General features: G+C 33.1%; 1 protein-coding gene across 1 annotated transcript in view; it reads right to left on the bottom strand.

Annotated features, from left to right (window-relative positions):
* CADPS2_2 (Ca -dependent secretion activator) overlaps positions 1–21,406 on the bottom strand; it is an 88,370-nt gene that overhangs the window by 35,313 nt on the left and 31,651 nt on the right. The window contains exons 5-14 of the mRNA XM_051219230.1: positions 21,043–21,276; positions 19,240–19,320; positions 17,474–17,875; positions 16,527–16,651; positions 14,918–15,029; positions 13,597–13,800; positions 10,183–10,291; positions 6,220–6,561; positions 4,777–4,904; positions 1,730–1,935 (exon numbers count right to left, since the gene is read on the bottom strand). Of these exons, the coding sequence (XP_051068353.1) occupies positions 1,730–1,935; positions 4,777–4,904; positions 6,220–6,561; positions 10,183–10,291; positions 13,597–13,800; positions 14,918–15,029; positions 16,527–16,651; positions 17,474–17,875; positions 19,240–19,320; positions 21,043–21,276 (1,943 nt within the window). The remainder of the gene's footprint in view (positions 1–1,729; positions 1,936–4,776; positions 4,905–6,219; positions 6,562–10,182; positions 10,292–13,596; positions 13,801–14,917; positions 15,030–16,526; positions 16,652–17,473; positions 17,876–19,239; positions 19,321–21,042; positions 21,277–21,406) is intronic.

Here is a 21,406-nt window from a genome sequence, read left to right as displayed (position 1 = left end):
TATCCATTCATTATTTAGTTCTTGGGTAAGTCATTAAATGACCTCCAAGCAAAAGCTTGATGTACGGATCAATTATATTATGGTAGACACTATTCACAAGATTGTTTGTTAGTAGAATATAACGGGGCGTTGTGTCGAAGTTCCAACAGTTGTCATACGGAGTGAAGAGTTTTAATGCATCGAAGGCACAACGAAGACAGAACACCTGGAGAGCAGACAAAGAGATCCAAATGAATGATTGAATGTTATGTGGACGCTTTGTAACTTCGCACGATAAATATAGATTCCTTCTGGCAATCGCCTTCTTTTACAATATTACAGTATCTAACATTGCTTTGGTTATTAATCTCGAATTACCTATCAATATGTGATAGGATTAATTAATACATTGGATACCAGTCAGTTCAACATTTGGAAATGCTGTCAAATGTTGTCAGTCAAATTTCTAAACTCATATTCTGCATACTGTAGGAAAATTATTTTCCTTACATTTAGATGTTACATTTTACTATCGATTTGTACCGACAAATGTGTAAACAAACAATAAGAATTTTTTTGAACAAAAATCCATCGTTTGCAGTATTACTGCATTTATGTGAAAGGTGAATATCCTCGAAGAGTAAATAATCCACCATAATTTGTTCCTCGAGAGTTAATCAAAACAAAACTTGGATTTTTACCAATAGAAGGATTTCAGTACTCAAGAAATTATATAACAGTAAAAACCAAAACTCTTAAACTTTATAACGACAAAAATGGGTGAGACTATAACTTATGGACGACTTTTGAATGACGATAAAGTGACCTTGAGAAATATCCACCTTCTAGCTAGGGTTAAAAGAAAGTTATAGACTAGCGTAAGGAAGTAGGGTTAGAATTTAGAGTTAGAAGTTAGGGCTAAGAATTGAAGTCAGGGTTTTCATCAAGAACTAACAACAGCTATAATACCAAAATGCTATCTAATCATATGAAAGAAATGAAGGTTTGCACTGAAATCTAAAACGTGCTATCTTTAATTTCATTAGTTCGCCCATAACATATAGTCTCGCCAAATATATCATCAATTTTATCGGCATCGAAAAATCAGCTTTTTATTAATTTGGTATGCAGCTGTGAAATGTAAGAAAAGAGACTGGATGGTATATCTATTTTCCAAAAGTCCACAGAAATTGGAAAACTTCGCTGACTGAAGGGAAGAAATGTTTCAATAAATTACTATCAGGTAGAAATAAACTGACCACGAAAAATCATACTGTGTATAAGTCCGAATCATCTGTGAAATAGTTATTCGGCTTAACTAAGCACCCATAAATTCAGACCAAAACATGAGGAAAGAATAACATATATACTTTCTTCTCAGCTTGGAAACGTATAGTAGCTTTGTCGCACAAATATACTAGATATCGAACCTAAAACTTTAGGATATCGGTACAAACAGGATACCATTTAGTCTGACTGCATGAAAATCTTGATTCCACTTGGTTGGCTATGATGAAGGTTTTCATCAATACTAAATCCCATTGAAAGGTTAGTGTCATTTCGAATAAAATGGATGATGGCTCTCATACTTCCGGAGTGTTAGTAGTTTACATAAATCTCTAATCTTCAGGCACCATAAATGTAAACTGTCACTGAAATAAACTGTGAAAACGCTTATCCTAAATCTATATGTTAAATTCATTCCCTAACTCTGACAAAGTGTACAAAAACAACCATAGGATTAACTTACGCTTTACCGCTAACATGATTAGCACATAAGGAATAACTGATATGAATTAAATCTGGATCTATACTCATACCATTTTCAATTTTATTTAATAAATTAATTAACATTGCTAAGTGACGTTGACATTCACGTATACCATAACGTGTACAATATTCATCTAATAAATATCGTTGAGTTGGACTTAAACAGCCAAGTGAAACAAATGGATCCTTAGAAAACAAATGCCAAAGAAGAAATGGATTATAATTGTATTTGTGAGTACGTTATTGCGTAAGTAAATCATTAAAACAATGCACTTTTTATAGGGTGTTGTGAAAGTAGTTGGGTTTTACTATTCACATCACGAACTGATCCTAATTAAACAGCTATTGAAAACCAGGAAGCGATTGGGCACTCTTCTATACTAGAGTGAGGCTCTTCAGTAGTAAACACCCATGACCCAATCAGAGATCGAAATCAGTGCCTTCAAGTTACTCGGTGAGCTGGTGAAGATATGTATATCAGGTAGATGATATTGATGAAGTTTTTTCCTCTGAGCTGGATGGTTTAATCGTGGAGCTTTCATCTTTCTTCTGAACAACATCATCAGAAATTTATATTCGGTGAACGTTTAACATTTATATCACCAAACTAGGATCTAATAGCTTACACTTCTGACGAAAATCAGTTCACGTTATTGCATGATCATCATCCTGGTTTTCAGTGGTTACCTTACCAAGATCCATTCGTGATGTAGACCATGAAATTCAACGATAGACTTTCTTGAAACATGAAGCCATCAAAGCTTACTTAGGCAACTGATCATAGGCAAAATTATTAGAACAATATAATTTTGCGTTTATGGAATAATTTTTAAAAGCTTCACTTCTGTTTAAAGTGACTTTGTAACTTTATTCAAAACAACAATGTAGACCTCCCAACGATTCAACTAGCATAGCTTAATATAAAAAGCAGCATACATATTTTGTTCTAATTGTTCTCTATCATTTAACAAAGTATTCATAGCTAAACAATTTATGTTAATATTAGTAGGAATAATAGAATAGATTCAATCACTATAGTGTAACATTTCAGGTATATATTAGTTGTCTTAATATTTTTAATATTATGTCATTGTCATTGTATTTAAAGAAGAAAGTACATCTTCTAGTAGAAAATTCTAATTCATTCATTAACTGATGATGATTACTAAAGACAGTATATGTAATTCTAAATAAAAATAAACAAAACACACATTAACGAGGATATCCTGTATGGTATTTGAATAATTAATGAAAAGAAATTATCTATTCTAATGTTAGTTCAATCAAACTGTACATGATTATTATAAGCTGATCATGAAAACATAAAGTAGTTTCCCAGGTTTTTAAATATGACATACAATATTGTTGAGTTTTCGACGTTGAAGCATATGTGAAGGTGTTATTTTAAAAGTAACCACTTCATTTATAACTGCAGTTAAACTGTATTTACTTGATTTAACTTTATGTTTCCATGATTAGCACATTATTCTTCTTATCTTCATATATCGTTTTGTTCTCCTTCTTATTCATGTGTTTACATCATTTGGATTTGGTTTTCTACATGTGTTTTGCCGAAATTCCCTCTTTTTACTGGTCAACTTAATAAGTTATGATTGCATAAGATTAAACGTAATTCATGTATCAAAGTGTCACCTAAATCTTCTGTGAATGAAACCAAAGTGAAGTCACTGACGAGATGTTGGAATCAGTCGCTGTAAAGCACTAAATCTACCAGCAAGGGGTTTTGTGGAGATTTCAGAAATTTCACTGTTTAAAATCATGAGTCAACTGAAGCTGGACCACCATGGAAAACCTGGAAACACTGGACAGCCGTTTCGTGGTTAAGCGCTCGCGCGCGAGACTGATAGGTCCTGGGTTTGAATCTCCCGGGGGGAGGGATCGTGGGTGCGCACTGCTGGGGAGCCCCATACTATGACGAGACAGCCTTTCAGTGCTTCCAGGTTTTCCATGGTGGTCAAGATTCAGGTGACTCATGATTTCAACCAGTGAAATCACTAAATCTACATTCTATATTCACTGAAGTTTGTAAAATACTGTCCATCTGTTAGTAGTGGGTAAAACTCTGGAATCTAGATTGAAAACAAGTGAATTTACCTAGAAGTGCCAACAATTAGCAATACATCATTATCTTAGTGGAGACAGTGTTATTAGGTTTAGGTTAAATTTCCATCACTATCCAACATGATTTTAAACTTTTCAATTTAATAAACTATTGATACAAAACGTCTATTCAGAAAATTTCTTTCACATGTATAGAAAGAAGAATCATTGGATCAAAAAGCCGCACTTAACATTATGCAGTACAAATACCTACTTAGTTTGAGCTATTCCAGAATATAGGCTTACCCAAGTTTATATCATTAATTTCCTTTTAGTCAAAAGCATACAATAAGTGTGAAAATATACAATATAACCAGTTAATACATTACTTATTATCTCTATCAGTTGAGTTACTTGATTCCATACTTTGACTAAGATAATTAGATTCAACATGAAAATAATGTTTAATAATTAATCAGATTTTATGTAATATGAATTATTTAGTTGGAAGATCTACCAAAAAACACTGAAACAGCAAAGTTTGTTAGAGGCATCATCATTGGTTCCTTTCAAAAAATTACTAATAATCATCATCTTCACAGGATACAACAATAAATTTAGAATAAAATATGAATACATTTTTGTATTGGTTGTTTGAATCTTTCTATTGATGTTAAAGAGTGCAATTGATCAATCTCTTATTGGTATATGTGCATCCTGTGAGAATCGGTTCGATATTATTTTAAATCACAAGTATGCTGAGTAGAAATCGATAGATGGTAGCTAGCAGTGTAATCCAAATGCATCCAGCTGACGAGTTTCATATGGGAAGAAACACATTTCCTAGATTCCATTACTAGCTACCATTTAATCTCCTCTTATAAAATGTAATTAATTACAAATAGATTTATACTATATTGTAATCTCGTGAAATGTGTTTCAGTTTTATTTTTTTTAAATACTTACAGTTAACCGATAATCTAAACTTGATGATTGTAAAATAATGAAATATTCCAAGTGATCAAGAGTATGTATAGGTATTGAAGCGAATCGATCAATTGTTTTATTTTGGCCAGTTTCAATATCAACAGTACCTTTTGTTGAAAATGAGAATGTTGGAAAATGGCATTATGAAAGAAATCAAATGTTAATTGACAAATCTAAATGATTATTTAGTTAGGAAACAATTAAATGTTAGATGGTGGTTGGAGGTAGTCTACAGCAAACCCTGGACCGGCGTTTCGTGCCATCTTGCACTCGTCAGCAAGGTGTACCTGTAATCTTGAGGAAACTGGTGCTCCCTGGCAAATTCGATCCCGTGTCACCCAGCTTCACAGTCAGAGACGTTACCACTGAGCTATCCGAGCCGCGACCGACTTCCTATAGGACTGAGATGTAGTCACAATTGATTGATCACTGGGTGGTGAGCAATGTCATGTGTGTAGCAGTAGCGGTGTCGAGTCACCTAGGCTGGTGGCCACATAGCATTCGATCTGCACTAATAAGGACTAGACACGCATGACATTGATCACCACCTAATGATCAATCAACTGTGATTACAATTAAATGTTTTCAAACATTTTCATAGTTGACTTTATCCACTATTAATTATTAGTTAATTTAATGTTGTCTAGATTATAGACCCAGTGGAAATCTACTGATTAATTGACAATGTACTTAATAGTCTAAGTGACTTAAAAATATGGTCCATCATTTTACGGTGCGAGGTTAGAAGCAATAGAGATGAAATCTCAAATCTCGATTTTTGTGTTATTAGGCAAATGTGAAGTAAGTTCAAATTCTAATCAGTTATTCAGTTATCCCGAGATTGAGGACACACTTCTGAAAATAGTGCTATTTCCCACGATATCTAGATCTTGTGAGTTTTCCTAATAAACTATGACCACCTCAAATCAAGGGTCTGTACATCCGAGGTCTAGTCATCTAAAATGGTAGCTAGTGAAAATAAGACAAAGGTAACACCTCAGACGTTCTAGAAATGCTATAGCAGCTTATTCCGATAGTCTTGTCTGGAGTTTTTAGTATATATAGGTCATTTTTAAGTCGTTTTTTGTGATTGACTGGCCTTTTCTATATGGATTAATAGATAGGATCTATGTCAACGTGTTTATAAATTGTGAACTCAATTGATTACTATGCTTTTAAAAATTATCTGAATGTAGGCATTAATACTGCTAAAGACAAAAGTAATGCATCCATAATTTAAATCATCTAGTCCATAAAACACTCAGCCAACAGTATCTGTTCAAACCATTACTCTTCTCCATTATTTTAATAGTGACCAGTTTTGGTAATCTTTCAATAAATTCATAAAAGCGTTCATAAGTTATACAAATGTTCCATCTAACTGAATCAGTGTGATGATACACGCTAATGAACTTGGCTTACTTTTCTTTTGATCACTGATAATGGCTGAGACATTTGATGCTCCTGGTAATGTAGGTTTGTGTGTCTGACCGGTCGCTCGATAAAGAGCTTGTATCCAATTCTGACGATCTACTTCAGCAGAAGATGCTATAATTATTGTGTCACCTTCTCGGACAAGTTTGAAGAAAAACCTTGGCGAATAATCACATTCTAATCCACCGAGAGGATTACTGCCTACATGTCGTTGACTTGTTATTCGCCCCAATGTACTGAGTCTTAACCTTGATAAGGATGTTAAAGATGTGGTTGATCCATGGTGTTCAGGTTTACTGTTTCTGCCAAACGCAGCCATATTCATCAAATCTGTCGTTAACAAAAATAAACGAGATTTTAATGTCTATGAATGTATTCAGTGGATACTATAAATAGATAAGTTGCAGTTATACATGATATAATTCTGAAGTACCTAGAAGAAAGGTAATATTAAATGAAGACCCCATGTAATTGCTGTATAGTAGGTTTACTGCGAAACTCATGTCTCAAAAATTCTTGGCTAACTTTTAACTAAGATCTCTTTTACACACTGAATAATTAACCAATCACTTATCGCTTCATATAATTGTAGGGAAATAATTCATCATAAGGCGTCATAATTCTTCTAAATGAAGACCTTATGACTCCCAGGGCAGAGTTTAAAAGGTTTGAATAATTTTTTCTGGTTAGCGTTTTTTTAGCGAGTTAGTTTTCTACGGGATGGGGACGCTAACCCCATGCCCAACCCTCCTCCTTTATCCGGGCTTGAGACCGGCAGTAGCCCCCAGAGGGACTCCAGGCGGGAAATAATGTATCTATAGTATTCACTGAGAGCTATAAATACGTTACTGACAAATCAGTTCATAAGCAATATTTTTCATTCTATTCTGTTTGTAACATTCGAAACACACCAGCTGTATGTAGTATGCATGTTTTTATTCGACAGCTCAAACGAAAATTGAGTACAAATGGAACAAAAAACACAAGTTGAATGTATAATACAAATATTTCGGGATAAAATGCAGACATTGCTTTGATCTCGTAATTCATGTTGCAGTAATGATGAAACAATTCTGATGAAATAATTTCAATGTTAAAGTTTGGTATAATGTGTCATGAAGAAATGCCATTTAAGATATCAATCAATCAGTAAGTAAGTAACAACACAGAACTTGGTTTTCACACCCGATTAACACAGCGATATGAAATTGTTATAGCACATTCCAGAATAGTAGGGATAGTAACAGTATTAGTGTTTATATAAAAGATTAGGCATCAAATATAAGATTCAAACAAATACAAACTCTTGAAATAAAAAATATGAGGAATTCAGATGTTTGGAATCTGAGAGAAGACAATTAATGAATGCATCTGCTCCATTACAAACGATGTAGAGCCATTTCATTTTAAGTATTGAACAACTGCTTTCAACAATCATATGGATATCAACCAGATAGTTTACACATGTTAACATAGCTCAGTCCAATGGTCAATGACTTCATGAACTAGTTCAATGTTTGTTTTGGCAGCCCCTAACTATCTTCTAGCCTGCTACCATACTGAATAACTAGCTTCTGGGACTTAACAGGTTTTAATACGAACTAGCCGCTTAATTATCCTTTATTAAATATAACATACAAACTGTAAAGATGAATTATATGTGAACTTATTTTGTGGTTGTAAAAGAACATTGATCATCATATTGCCTGTTGAATGAATACATAGCTTAACTATCGTTTTCCTACCAACAAAGTATAAAAATACTTCTGCTAAATGTAAATCAACAAAACAGATGTTATACTTCACACCATTTGTAGCGTGTAATATTTGGTTGTTTCTCTTTAATAAACATCTATTTCAAATGAATAAACTTAAGTGGATAATAACTCATGATACAATAAAGTAGCTATCGTGTGTAAACAGAATTCTTTTTGTTATATACAACTACATTTTTAAGAGGAGACTGATAAATTACAGTACTAAATAACAATGGGAAGATACAAGTAAACAACACTAAGTGAATATAATTTCACCCGATTGCACAAGCAGGTGGCTATCAGAACTTAGTAGCTGAGTGGATAACATGATGGGGTTTGAAGCGAGTGTTACTGGGTTCGAGTCCCGGGGTGAACATCAACTCTGAGATGCAGGTACATCTAGTTGATGTGTCCCGAACAGGACGAAACGCGCATCCTGGATTCCACTACTAGCTACTATCCATCCTTACTTATAAAACTATATTTTTAGTTGAGAAAATTCTATTTTCATATAGTTTCCTGAAATCAGAATAAAATATAGTATCAGGTAATGAAGTTACTGACTGTAAGATAGATTCATGTTGTTCGGTGCAAACAATCTAGTTGAGGTTTACGAAATAAATTCAATCATTAGTAGAAGTTGAGTGATATGACTTAGAATCAGTCATTGTGGTTCAAATGGATTCACTCTTTGTTCATCTTTAGATGTGTAGCTTAAAAAATATACATATATTTTGTTCGACAAATTCACCCTTTGTTGATGAATCATGTTTTATTACAACTGATGCTGTTACGACTTCGACTACTAAAGCATTTATCTTCGTAATTCAGTCTTGTGCTGATGTCGTGTAGCAAACGTGAATCCATACACATAACTGACTGAGTGTAATTTCATGATAACACCAAAGATGATTCGTCAAGGATCATAAGAACTAAACTGTTTATGATCGAATCAGTTTATCTGATATATATATAAGTTTGGTTGACCAGGGTTAAGCTTATTAGCGTCTTAGTGATATGTATGGTTGAAAGAAGTCGGAATACAAGAACTAAAGTAGAAAGTTTTATTCAAACTGAACTCTTGATAATTAATTACTGAAGCTATGACACAACTGAAATCTCAAGCTATCAACAGCTAATATTAAATATCAGATCTTAAATTTGTCACTGCTAATTGTGACAATGAACCACGGGTGAACTCTAGGAAGCTGTAGGAGGCTGAGAAGGATCCGAGAATATTTCGTCCAATCACCTTTCGGAAGAGTGTTCTAGAATTCCCACGTGTAGCTTCCCGATTGGACAATGCTAATAGCCCCCTGTATGCTGATTGGTGGACTGTAATGATGATTTTGTTCTTACTGAAAACTATAAATACCTGACAATTTTGTACTATAATTGACACTGTCTGGGAATAATATTCCTTTGATTAGTCTTCTGTCTTTTCATTGCGACTAGGAAAGATTTTGGCGTTCTAGTGCTCACTTTATACGCCATATATCAAGAACAACCTTCTAGATATAACACTAATTATTGTAAATCGTCTTCATTACTAAATACTCGTACAACCATTATGTTCACTGAATCATAAACAAACTTTTTTGTTACTGTTCACTCTGCTAGACTAGATGGTGGTTGGAGGTAGTCTACAGCAAACCCTGGACCGGCGTTTCGTGCCATCTTGCACTCGTCAGCAAGGTGTACCTGTAATCTTGAGGAAACTGGTGCTCCCTGGCAAATTCGATCCCGTGTCACCCAGCTTCACAGTCAGAGACGTTACCACTGAGCTATCCGAGCCGCGACCGACTTCCTATAGGACTGAGATGTAATCACAATTGATTGACCACTGGGTGATGATCAACGTTATATGTGTCAAGTTCTTATTTAGTGCAGATCGAATGCTACCGATCATGTTGCAATAAGGACTTGACACACATGACATTGATCACCACCCAATGATCAATCAATTGTGACTCTTCTAGACTGCTCGTACATGTTTATCTGAACGCTATTCTATCATTGAACTTACCTTCAAGTTGTGCATAAACCTACTAGACATTACATTAATTAACAATGACTTATTCTTGTGAAAATTTACTTTGAAAAGACAACAAATTCATTGACTACAGTTTATTATTATTATAAAATTGTAAAATGAATAAAATTCACACAAAAAAAATGTTTTTTTTTCTGTTACCTGTTCTTGGTTCACAATAGTCTACAGTAAATCCATCTAATACAACTGATTCTGATGGTTGAGATTTCTGTTCAGCAAATGCTGCCAATATTGATGTGTATTGTGATATCTTGAATGTTTCATAAAGTGGAAAAGTAATTTTGTGAATGAAAAAAAATTGTGAATAAAAATTAGATTTGAAAATTAATGAAATTTTATTTTTATAAAGAAAAAAATCAATGTTTTTTTTATTAATCTATAGGCATTTTGCACTATTCCGTTACATGAATTATCCAAATTAGAAATCAACATTTTAGGCTATTCATCTTTAATCTATACTACTATATGGTGTAAATAATCTTATTGGACAATTTTTTCAGCTGTTGAACCAGTCAGCATAAACCTTGAACTCATTTCTCTATTTGAAATTTCGGCGAGACTCTAATTTATGGACGACCTTTGAACGAATCTTAAATAACCTTGAGAAATATTAACCAATCAGCACACAGTTAGTATAGGATAAAAATATGTTATACAAAACCATGGAAATAAAGTGGATACACTTCTTATACGTGGTTCAAAAACTTTTTAAGGGTAAAAAGAGGTTCACAGGTTCTAAAATCTTAATGCATGCAGTAGAGGAAATCATCCATAGGTCTACAGAATAGTCGGCCTCTGGAGCCATGATAAAGTCTCAAATACTCTTTCAGCCTCGACCACATAGCTTCAATATTGTTTATGTGCACTCCGGTTGTTGAGTGCACAAAATGCTACTTTCGGATAACGACACGATGCATATAACCAAGCCTATGTAGGAGTCTGTACGCTCTCCAAACATCCGTATATATTGTAATACCTGACTGCAGCAAGTGTTACTGGTGCTTTTATTATCCAGTTCGCAATAATTGTCGTAATTCGCCTTAGTTAGGAATTATATATGGGGTTTTCATCACGAACTGACATCAGCTATAATGCCAGAAATTTATTTAGCCAAATGGATGAAAGGCCTTCGCGTTAAAATCTGAGATCTATTATCTTATACCTGATTGATTCGTCCACAAATCATAGTCTCGCCGTTTTATTTGTTATAGCCGCTCAATTATCACGTTTTGTACAAAATTCCCTGTGAACCAATCGTACGTTAGCATTAAGCACTGAAGTTGACGCCGTAAACTTGAAGCCTCTAAAACGCCTCTGATTGGCTCGTCCATAAATTAGAGTCTCGCCGAAATTTCTACTCAATTAAAAACATTCGTTAAGTCATGGTTTTACCCACTAATAGATCTTCACAATCCTAAGTCATGTGTAACGCCAATGTCAATATGTTCTTATTATCTAGTATGATAGAACACTCAATTATATTATATACATATATTCAAAACTATAAAGAGACATACACATTCTTTTACAGTATCGTTTATTTCTTTTCAGCATTCGAATCAATCATCAATACAAGCAATTATACATTTAAAACTATTATACTACTGTCATTAAAAATAGCAGTTAGAATGAATGAGAACAATAATTTATCGAATTTAATATCCAATGTACATGATGCCAATCAAATCTAATCATAATTATGTTGATTACAAAACTCTTTATAAATATATTTGTTTATTTAATACTTTAGGTATGATCTAAAAATGAGACATCAATATACATCATTATCAGTCATGACATAAATCTCTACCATATACATTTAAACAGATATCTACTGTTAAGTAACAGCTCATATATATCTACATATATACCAATAATTGGGTTGATAGAACAAAAGATGTGTATTCTCATACCATTAAGAAAAAAATCACTAGTTTTCATGCTTTGATTTTCATTCATCATTGCTGTTTATTGTCCCCAATAATACGAGCTAACTAGATTAGTCTTACTGAATATGGCAGGTAGTTATTTTTAATTACTGTCTGTTAATAAGACGAAGCATAAGTAGTTACTAGTATTAAGGCAGCTTGTGCAAGGTATAAGGTAGTATGCTTAGTTTAGTTATTCCGAGATTCTTTTTAAAGGCATACATGTAAAGTCTGGAAAAGTATATCATGATCATGAGACAGGCAATTTTATTCTGTGAAATGATAGAAAAAGTTATTTTTCTAAATTTTTATGACACAAAATAACTCACAAGTATATATCATAATTCTATTGGTCAGTAAATCTATCCAGTCATATTTCAGTAATAATCAGTTGGTAATTAGTTTTCTATAATTTTTCTTTGGAGATGTTCAATCTATGATGATGATGTGCAAAATGTTTCGGTCGAGGTCCTCTGATTAACCGTTATCAATAGTTAAAGAATTTACGCGATACTCTGGAACTCAGTCATGTATTTTGAACTTATCAACATGGCTGATTCGAACAATTAATGACTTTTTAAAATGGTCCCGTGCCTAGTTTTCTTCAAACTTATTCCTACCCCAATCAACATTGCATATCTAAGTAAGAAATATTTCAGCATACTTAACATATCTCAGCCACCTCGATCGATGAGTATTTACTACCTCATCAACCTGTTCTCCATCATTGTTTAGTTCCTTATACCTAACTTACACGCAGCTTATATATATCTTGTAACTTGATAGCTCATTTTTCAGAGACATAGGAGAATGTAGAAAGAACAGTAGAAGTTTAGAGGAATTCATGCTTTGTCTGTTATGTAAATTAGGCTTTAGTATGGTTTCATACTTTCTATCTTCATGCCTTCTTTAACAGTCATTTTCTCTGTGTTTCACTTTTACTATCACAGAAATTAAGATCACATCTACTCTTTCTGCTTGTTTTAATAGTCTCCTTTTGGTGTGATGGTGTTATGTAACAGTCTGCAACGTTGAACGCTAGTATCATGACTAGCATTAGTATAACTGCCTTAAAACTGTTTTACCAGTATGCCGGATAGATTTTTCCATATTCGTCACTTCATTTCTTTTGTTAATATTGCTATGTTTGAAGCGATTACAAGCTCGCCTAGTCTGCGGACGAAACAAAGACTCTGTGACCAATGACCGATAAGCTAGATATTCTGATGCGTCCCAGCCCCGCTAACTAGAGAGAGAAGTCGAAGTTTGGAACGGGGAAGTATATTCCGCAAGTATCCAGAAGTACGAGCGACAACAATAGACACAAATCAAAAGTATATACACAGCATAAAACTTTCCTCGGGAAGCGTTACAAAATAGCATACTAAAATATACAACGGACCATTACCGTTAAAGTTTCTCCCAACTGGGAAATACGATATGAAGGTGAAAAGAGCATTTTTTGCGCGAAAACAAAGAAATTTAAATTTTCAAAATAAAATTACAAAATTAAAGTATTTACCAAGTGAGTTTTGGGGATCTAACATTCCCAACAAATACTTATTTCATCTTTAAACTATGATTTGTTACAATGGAAAATGTAGTAAAAGTAACCAATGTAACTCACTTGTATGATACAAACATAACGTCGTTTCCATTTTTTAAATGTGGAACGACCTTGAATCCAACAATAATTACTATATTTACAATTAGTTGGGCGTTTCATAGACACTGAAATTTGTATTTCAACAGGATCATGACAATGTTTTGTATTTTGTATTTTATACCAAAGTGGGGTGCGTGGACTTGACCAAGTTATATTAAAAGTTACCTGTGGTTTTATATTTAAATTGAATTGTATTAGTACAACATGGACAACATCAACCATTATATAGACAAATTGTTAAAGAAAACTGTAGTCGTAAGAAAAATTGTTCAGTTAAACAAGTAACATATGGTAAGAGGAACAACTACAAGCCATTAATTATGTTCATATTAGATTTTATGAAGAACATTTCTTTGTAAAGTCAGTTTTTATCATGGATTCACATCAGCTGGACATACTTGACGTATGTTTAGCCGATATTTACCTTTAGAGACGATACTGACTAATGTAAGAACAGATCTGAAGAAATCACTAATTGTTTTAATGAGCCATGTTGGTTGTTGCAGACTACCTGGTTTTTGTCCGCATATTAATCTCGATCAATATCTAGAGACTTTAGATGACATGGCATAGAATCATTTAAAATCACGCGTTTGTATCCATCTATTATTTTCCTATCGATGTTGAATCCCAGTATTTTTTTAAAACTTGCCTTTCAAATCTGTCTTTCTAAACACTATTCTCAATGCTCAATCATTTTCATTATCATTTCTACTACGTTATTCAGATCTCTTTTGTTGAATATCTTGTTACTTTCATCTCGTCGTGCTAACATATTATGTTAACGTAGGCCCACGCATATTGGTACAAAGCTCTACGTTGATGATGACTGACTGGGCTGGGGAATCAAAGAAAACCGAACATCGCGTTTTGTCTTAATTTTGGATACATCAGTAACAAGTTTAAACGTATATCAGGTCTCCAACGTGTATTCTATTGCGGTTCTACGATATAAAACGTAACGACTGTATGATACTGCCTTATTTGCAAAGGTTTTTTTTTTAGCTAAGATTAGTCTACAATGAAGTATAACATAACGAAATAGTCTGTTATGTTACACAAAATGTTCTTTTTTATTAAGCGCTTGATTTATTCATCCATAAATTTTCCTGAATTGTTTAGTAACCAATGATGCTTGTTAGAACCGATCTACTATTCTTGCATGTTTACAAACGATCTTGAGAAAATTAAATCGTGTTTAGAGTTGAGGTAATAATAATTAATTAATGAACCTGAGTAATCTAAATATTCATAAATATTTCTGACATTATAATAAATATACCCTTCCAAGTTCTTTATCATCCAGTGTTAATGGCCCTGAACATTCTTTGAAAACCTTTACTTTGATAACTGGAAGAATTTGAGATGTTTGAAATTCTGCAGTTGTATTCCATCTAAAATAGTTTAATAAAAGCAAAAGGAATAAACACTTACTTCATGCTTTGATAATTCAGTTCAATATTTAAAAAAAACACTGTTTTAGTAGATCCATAAGTTGAAATATTTGTCTAAGTTACACATTGTTAAGTTTGGTTATAATTACCATTTTATACTGACAATAATGCATTAATAATAACGCTGGTTTTGTATATATTTAGTAATTTCAGAACAGGTGTATAAGAATCCGTTTGATCTTTGTTTCATTTCTGCTGAATCTTGTAGATGGATAAAACGTTGTGCAGTAAATCATGATCGATCGAATTCTCTTCAACATTCACCGCCTCTTACCCTATATGTCACATTGTTTATTGAAGTAGTAGATCGAGAAAACGGTTAGTGATAGTCAGAACTAAACATAATAACAGTTCATACAGTTACTGAACATTTGTATAAGCTGTGATATAGGCTTTCTTGTTTGCAGTTCAAATAATTCATAGTAAATGGTTGAGTCTTTAAGCCATCAAACTCATAAATAATTACTAGTATAGGGGTTGTGGAGATTGTTAAGTTTTTGATTGAGATCATGGACCGATTGATGTTAGACCACCACAATTGAAAACCTGGAAGCACTGGACGGCCGTTTCGCCCTACTGTGGGACTCCTCAGCAGTGCGCACCCACGACCCCGCTCGCGGGATTCGAACCCAGGGCCTTCGGTCTCGCGCGCGAACGCTTAACCAACTGGACCACTGAGCCGGCATCCAATGGTGATATTTTCTAACATCAACCAATTCACGAAATTGCGCGACCAACTTCCGTTGTACTGAGGTAGATACCTGTCTCTACCCGACAAGGATTAGCTCCACTGGTCACGGCTTCTCACTAGAACTCCGAGAATTCTCTCACGAAGCTAGTCACTAGTGAGCACATGTTGATTACTAGTATAGGAGTTGTGGAGATTGTTAAGATTTTGATTGAGATCATGAACCGATTGATAATAAATAATTGTAGTAATTAGCATTTTTTCATTAGTCTCACTCATTTTTTTTCGTTATCGTTTGACTTTTAGCCCTTAATTTATGAATGTGATTGCTTATCTTGCTTTCCGATATTCTGACTGAAGTTTTAGGGACATAGAGATTCATATGACCTCTTAAACACTTAAATGTAAACAGTAATCAAGTTAAAAAAAATTTGTTGTTAACACCATCGATGGGATATCACCCAAATATACATTTAGGTCATCTTTAAACTGATAGTCTTCAAAAGTTATGCAAACACTCATCCCAAAGCTAATATTTTACATGGCACAAGCTCTGAGTATATTGAAAAAATGTTGATTTCATTCAATGAAAAGTCCAAATAATCAAAGATACTAACTTGAGAAGTTGCTGTTAACTAAGTCAATTTGTTAAGTTTCAATAATGTGTAGTTCATAATAATTTTATATATACACACAGTTTTAAATAATTGTTATCTGTTAGAAAAGATAAACACTTATTATTTACTTACACAGGTTTATTAACCTCTACGGATTCTGTTCTCTTCCGATCTGGTGTACTATCCAGTTCTATAGCACAATAAAGTTTCTTTGAACGTGGTAAACTTTGAATATTTCTGACTTGGTGAACCAATATCTAAACGTGAATATAAAGAATTCAGAAGGAAATATCTTTGGGTTGAATAAATGAATATCATTAAAATAACAACACTTTATCATGAAATTAAAAATTTTAAACCATTGTAAAAACTTCAAAGACTCCATGAGTTAGATTATGCAAACTAGGAGTCATAGATGAAAGGCTAGTGAACTTTATTTCTAGTGGTTGGATAGTACGTTCATGTACGATGCTCCTGAGTTTGAATCCCCCGTGAGATTGTGGATGTGCACTGCTGAGGAGTTTCACACTAGAACGACACGGTTTTCAACAGTGGTCTAACATTCATTGATTCATGATTTCAATCAAAAACTTAATCTCCACAACTCCACACTGATACGTATCCAATGGATCGAATCCAACGGTCGTTATAATATGTGTAAATTTCGAAAATTGTAGGATCATTAAATAAATTATTCTTAGATAAATTTTAATAATTTATTAATAGCCATCAGTTGAATTAATCAGGGTTTTATTGAGTAACTAGTGATTTTAGTGTAATTTGATCCATAAATTATGATCATTTCTAAGAAATCCACCTTACATATACATCATTTCTAAGAAGAGGCAGCTTCAAGTAATAAGGAAAATTGCCTTAAGCCAATGGACAGTAGAGTATTTATGCGTAGTAACTTTATTCACATATTACTATATCTTGGATAATTTAACATTCGTTTAGTGGTGAACTATTTGTATCCACTCAAAGTTTTCCTGAAGAAAAGCGATAGAACCACAGCAGAAGGTACAACAACACGTGGATGGCTTTAAACGAATAATGTATAAATATGCCATATTACTTACTTCAATTGTTGAAGAAACCTGCATAGCCTCCCTCGAAATTTCATGAGTTAGAAACATTGAAGAGGGTTGAATACCTTCACTCATTAAATGTAAATCATCTGTAATTGATAAAGATGATCTTGATGAATCCATCTCCAGTTGTCGTGACCAAAGATCAGTTACGGAACCAGTATCACGTACAGATCTGTTACTTCTACTTGTCCCAGCAGTGTGCCAATTAGATAAAATTGTTTTTATAGGATGTTTTCTTAAATGTCTATGAGCTGGATTCACACCTGTGGAATGTGTTTTAAGAGCTGGTATCGAATCTAGACGTCTCATTAATCCATTCACTCTGAGTTTTTCTTCTTCAATATACTGCATCTCCATTTCTTTATGTACCATTTTAGGAAATGAACGTTCCTTTATCAATCAAACAAACTAAGTTAGTAAACTTTTATACACCACAGCACACAAAACTAATCACAGGGGAAAAAATAGAGTGTATTTTTAATGTGAATAATAAATAGTTCTATCAAGCTATTATTGTGTTTTCTTCAGAGATTGGTTACAACACTCTATTGACACTTATTTTAAAATATATAATCCGAAATTTCTTTAAATATCAGTTGGTAAAATATAGAAGGATGTGAAGAACAAGGTATATTCTAATGCTGAATATATGGAAGTCTCAACTTAAGCATCTATATAACTTAAAGACATGTATGATAATATAATATCAGGTGAAACATAAATGTAACAATCATACTGTGAAGAAATGAATCAGGTGAAGATCGTACAATAAACAAATAAACGAACACAAATAATACTTAGTCGAACACATGGTACATTGAAAGAAATTCAATCAAGATAGATTTCTATCAGTTAATAGAGTTCATTTTTATATTTATGCAGAATATAATCACAAATTATACCACTATCCTGTTGACGTATTGTGAAATTCCAACACAGGTGTAATACTGACTAATGCCACGTAATTATCTTGAATTTCAGTAAAGTTTAGATTTTTCTTATCGTTGCTGGTGCTAGCTTTCCCAAAATAAAGAAATGTTCCCACATTCATCTTACAACCAGTATAATGATCGTAATCAGTGTTTTATTTGATAACTATGAAGAACTTATCCAGAATGTCAGTGACCCCTTCCTAATACATGAACTAGTTTCTACCTATATTAGATATTACTTTCTCACGAGAAAATTTATACATTTTCATTTATAACTAACAAAATGAAATGAAATTTAATAAACATCACGAATAATTTACAATTTACTAAGTGCATTAAAAAACAATCAAAGAATACTGAGCTGGCACTTAGCGGTGTTAATGTCTAAGTTCAGTCAGTCCATGATCTTGCACAACCCTTCACCTATTGTCCGAAGTGGATAATTGTCTCCACACGACACGGATTGGACTTCACTAGTCACAGCTTCTCACTAGAACTCCACAAAATCTGTCTTGAAGCTAGTCACTAGTGAGCACATGCGTTAGATATTAAGGCCTTTGGTTGCCAGCTCAGTGGTCTAGGGTTTAAGCGTTGGAGCGCGGGACTGAAGGTCCTCGGTTCGAGTCCCACGTGCTGGACCGTGTATGCGCACAGCTGAGTCGTTCCATACTGTGACGAAACGGTTGTCCAGTGCTTCCAGGTTTTCGACGTCGGTGTATAATAGATCGACTCATGAATTCAACTATTAAAGTTAATACGATCTCCACAGACCCTCATTCTGATAACTAAAAAGCAGTTATTTATGTAACTTTAACCACTCACTTTATACATTTTGTCAATTTGTATTAAACGTTCTGATAGTTCTCTTTTGATTTGAGACGCTTGTTCATCCATATTATCAAGCTATATATAATTTAAGAGTAGACAATATAAGAAAATGCAACAGATTTATTCATTTTAAAGTTTATTTTTATATACTACTAAATAAAATGAAAGTGAGTAATGTATGTTGGATTTATGAAATTAATAACAGTTTATAGTTGTACAATGTTGGTTACAATAACGTGAAGGGTTAATAGTTTGTATCATAATATAACACTATTATATTCTTTCAAATATACATTTACAGATATTACCAGCAATCATGTCGAATTGAAGTAATTCCATTTTAGTTACATGTAGTCATACGTTTACAATCTAAGCTTGAAATGAGGAAAGTGTCTCATTAAACTGAACGGTTTCGGTTTTGATAAAACGGAAAGTGGTTGACAAGTTTGTCTGTCTACTTTTATGGAAGTCATATGTCTACCGGAATACTGTGATTTTGCTGACATTCAACCATAACTGGATATGATCTAAATATTCAAAACTACTTTTGAATTGATGCAAAAGTTCAAATATGTACATTAGGTGGTGATGAATGTTTGTCTGGTGAACGATCTAATTGTGAATATCGCCAACTGGAGATCGTATATATTTACCCATAACCGTCATAAATCAAAGACGAATTAAATAGTCGTGAGAAAATTTTTGATTAGATTAGATAGAAAAGTATTTTACTTGTCATCACTCGATATATTACCTTAATAGCATCAATTTTCAGAACCTAAAGGTAATATATAACCATAAATATTTACTAGAAAAATGTGTCTATTACCAATTTTGTTAACTGTTTAAATACTTGTATTTAATAGTTCTAAATGTTTGAACCATATAAAAGTCTAAATGTAAACTACTTCTAAACTACTCATGAAACTGTGAACCTAAGCTCTAAATTAGTTAAAACTTTTCGGTAAGGTGTACTTTTAATTTCGGTGTAACTAAATTTGCTTGATAGATTTCGAATCCACGTCATACAGTTTCAAATTCTGAGGTATCACAACTGAGCTATTCAGGCTGAAACTAACTTTATATTTCTTTAATCCATAGTGCTGGCAGTGTTCTGATTAGAATCAACCAGGAAATACCAGCCTCCTCTATATTTTAGGTCTCCTTTTCTTATGAGTCCCTAATAGAACAAAACTTGGGTCAAGGGTTCTCTGCGACTTCCTCCAAACACCTCACATTTGAATACGGTACACTCAAAGTTAGCTCACTTGAACTTGTGATGACATTACAAAATGGTGAATACGATTTGATTAGCACTAAAAAACAATCGACAAAGATGACATTGATCTCTACTTAAATATCAATCATTGTGATATAAATGTTGAAAGATAATCTATAACCAGTACAGTGTCGTTTATTTTATAGAGATTCTGAAAAGTTAGTTTCATCAACCTCAATGTTCACTGTACATATTTGCTATATGGTCATAAATATTTGTTTAGAAGATATTAACATAGGTGTGTACATGTCGCCAACTATCATTTAGATAAACTCGTAAATAACAATGAAGCTCACACTTTCCCATTGGATATTTTCATTCCAAGACTTCAATTAATTAAGAGAAAATTAAATTACATCTCTTGTTCAGTTTGTTTAAACTATTTGACTTCTTTAGCACTTAAGATCTTTGCAAAACTTATTTTTTCCTCAACAATCATTATATTCATATATGAAGTTATGCTATCAAACTACTTAAAACAGATATTCTTTAAAAGCAATTACATAGATTTAACTTACTTGACATGCATTATATAAAATTTGATGTTCATACTTTTCAATGGTTAAAGTACGCATTAATAATTCATATAATTGTTCATTAGATAATGCTATTGGTTCTGGTTGTGGAACAGCTAATTTCATTGCTTCAGGACATGGTCCTTCACCACCACGACATATTTGATCAAATTTAATTTTCCATGCACTTAATACACTTTCTTTAGATAAACCTTCAACTGGTTGAATACCTTGAAACTGATAAAAAAATAATGAAGTTTTACCAAAAAGTTTATATAATAACTAATTCTTTTTTCAAATTAACAATCAAAAAGACATCTTGTTAGTCTAGCTAATTAAGGATTGATTTGGTAAACATATTTAATTG

Source organism: Schistosoma haematobium, chromosome 2 (assembly GCF_000699445.3).
Source record: "Schistosoma haematobium chromosome 2, whole genome shotgun sequence".
Lineage (NCBI taxonomy): Eukaryota > Metazoa > Platyhelminthes > Trematoda > Strigeidida > Schistosomatidae > Schistosoma > Schistosoma haematobium.
Note: the sequence above shows the minus strand (reverse complement) of the source record. Positions and strands in the feature narration are given on the sequence as shown.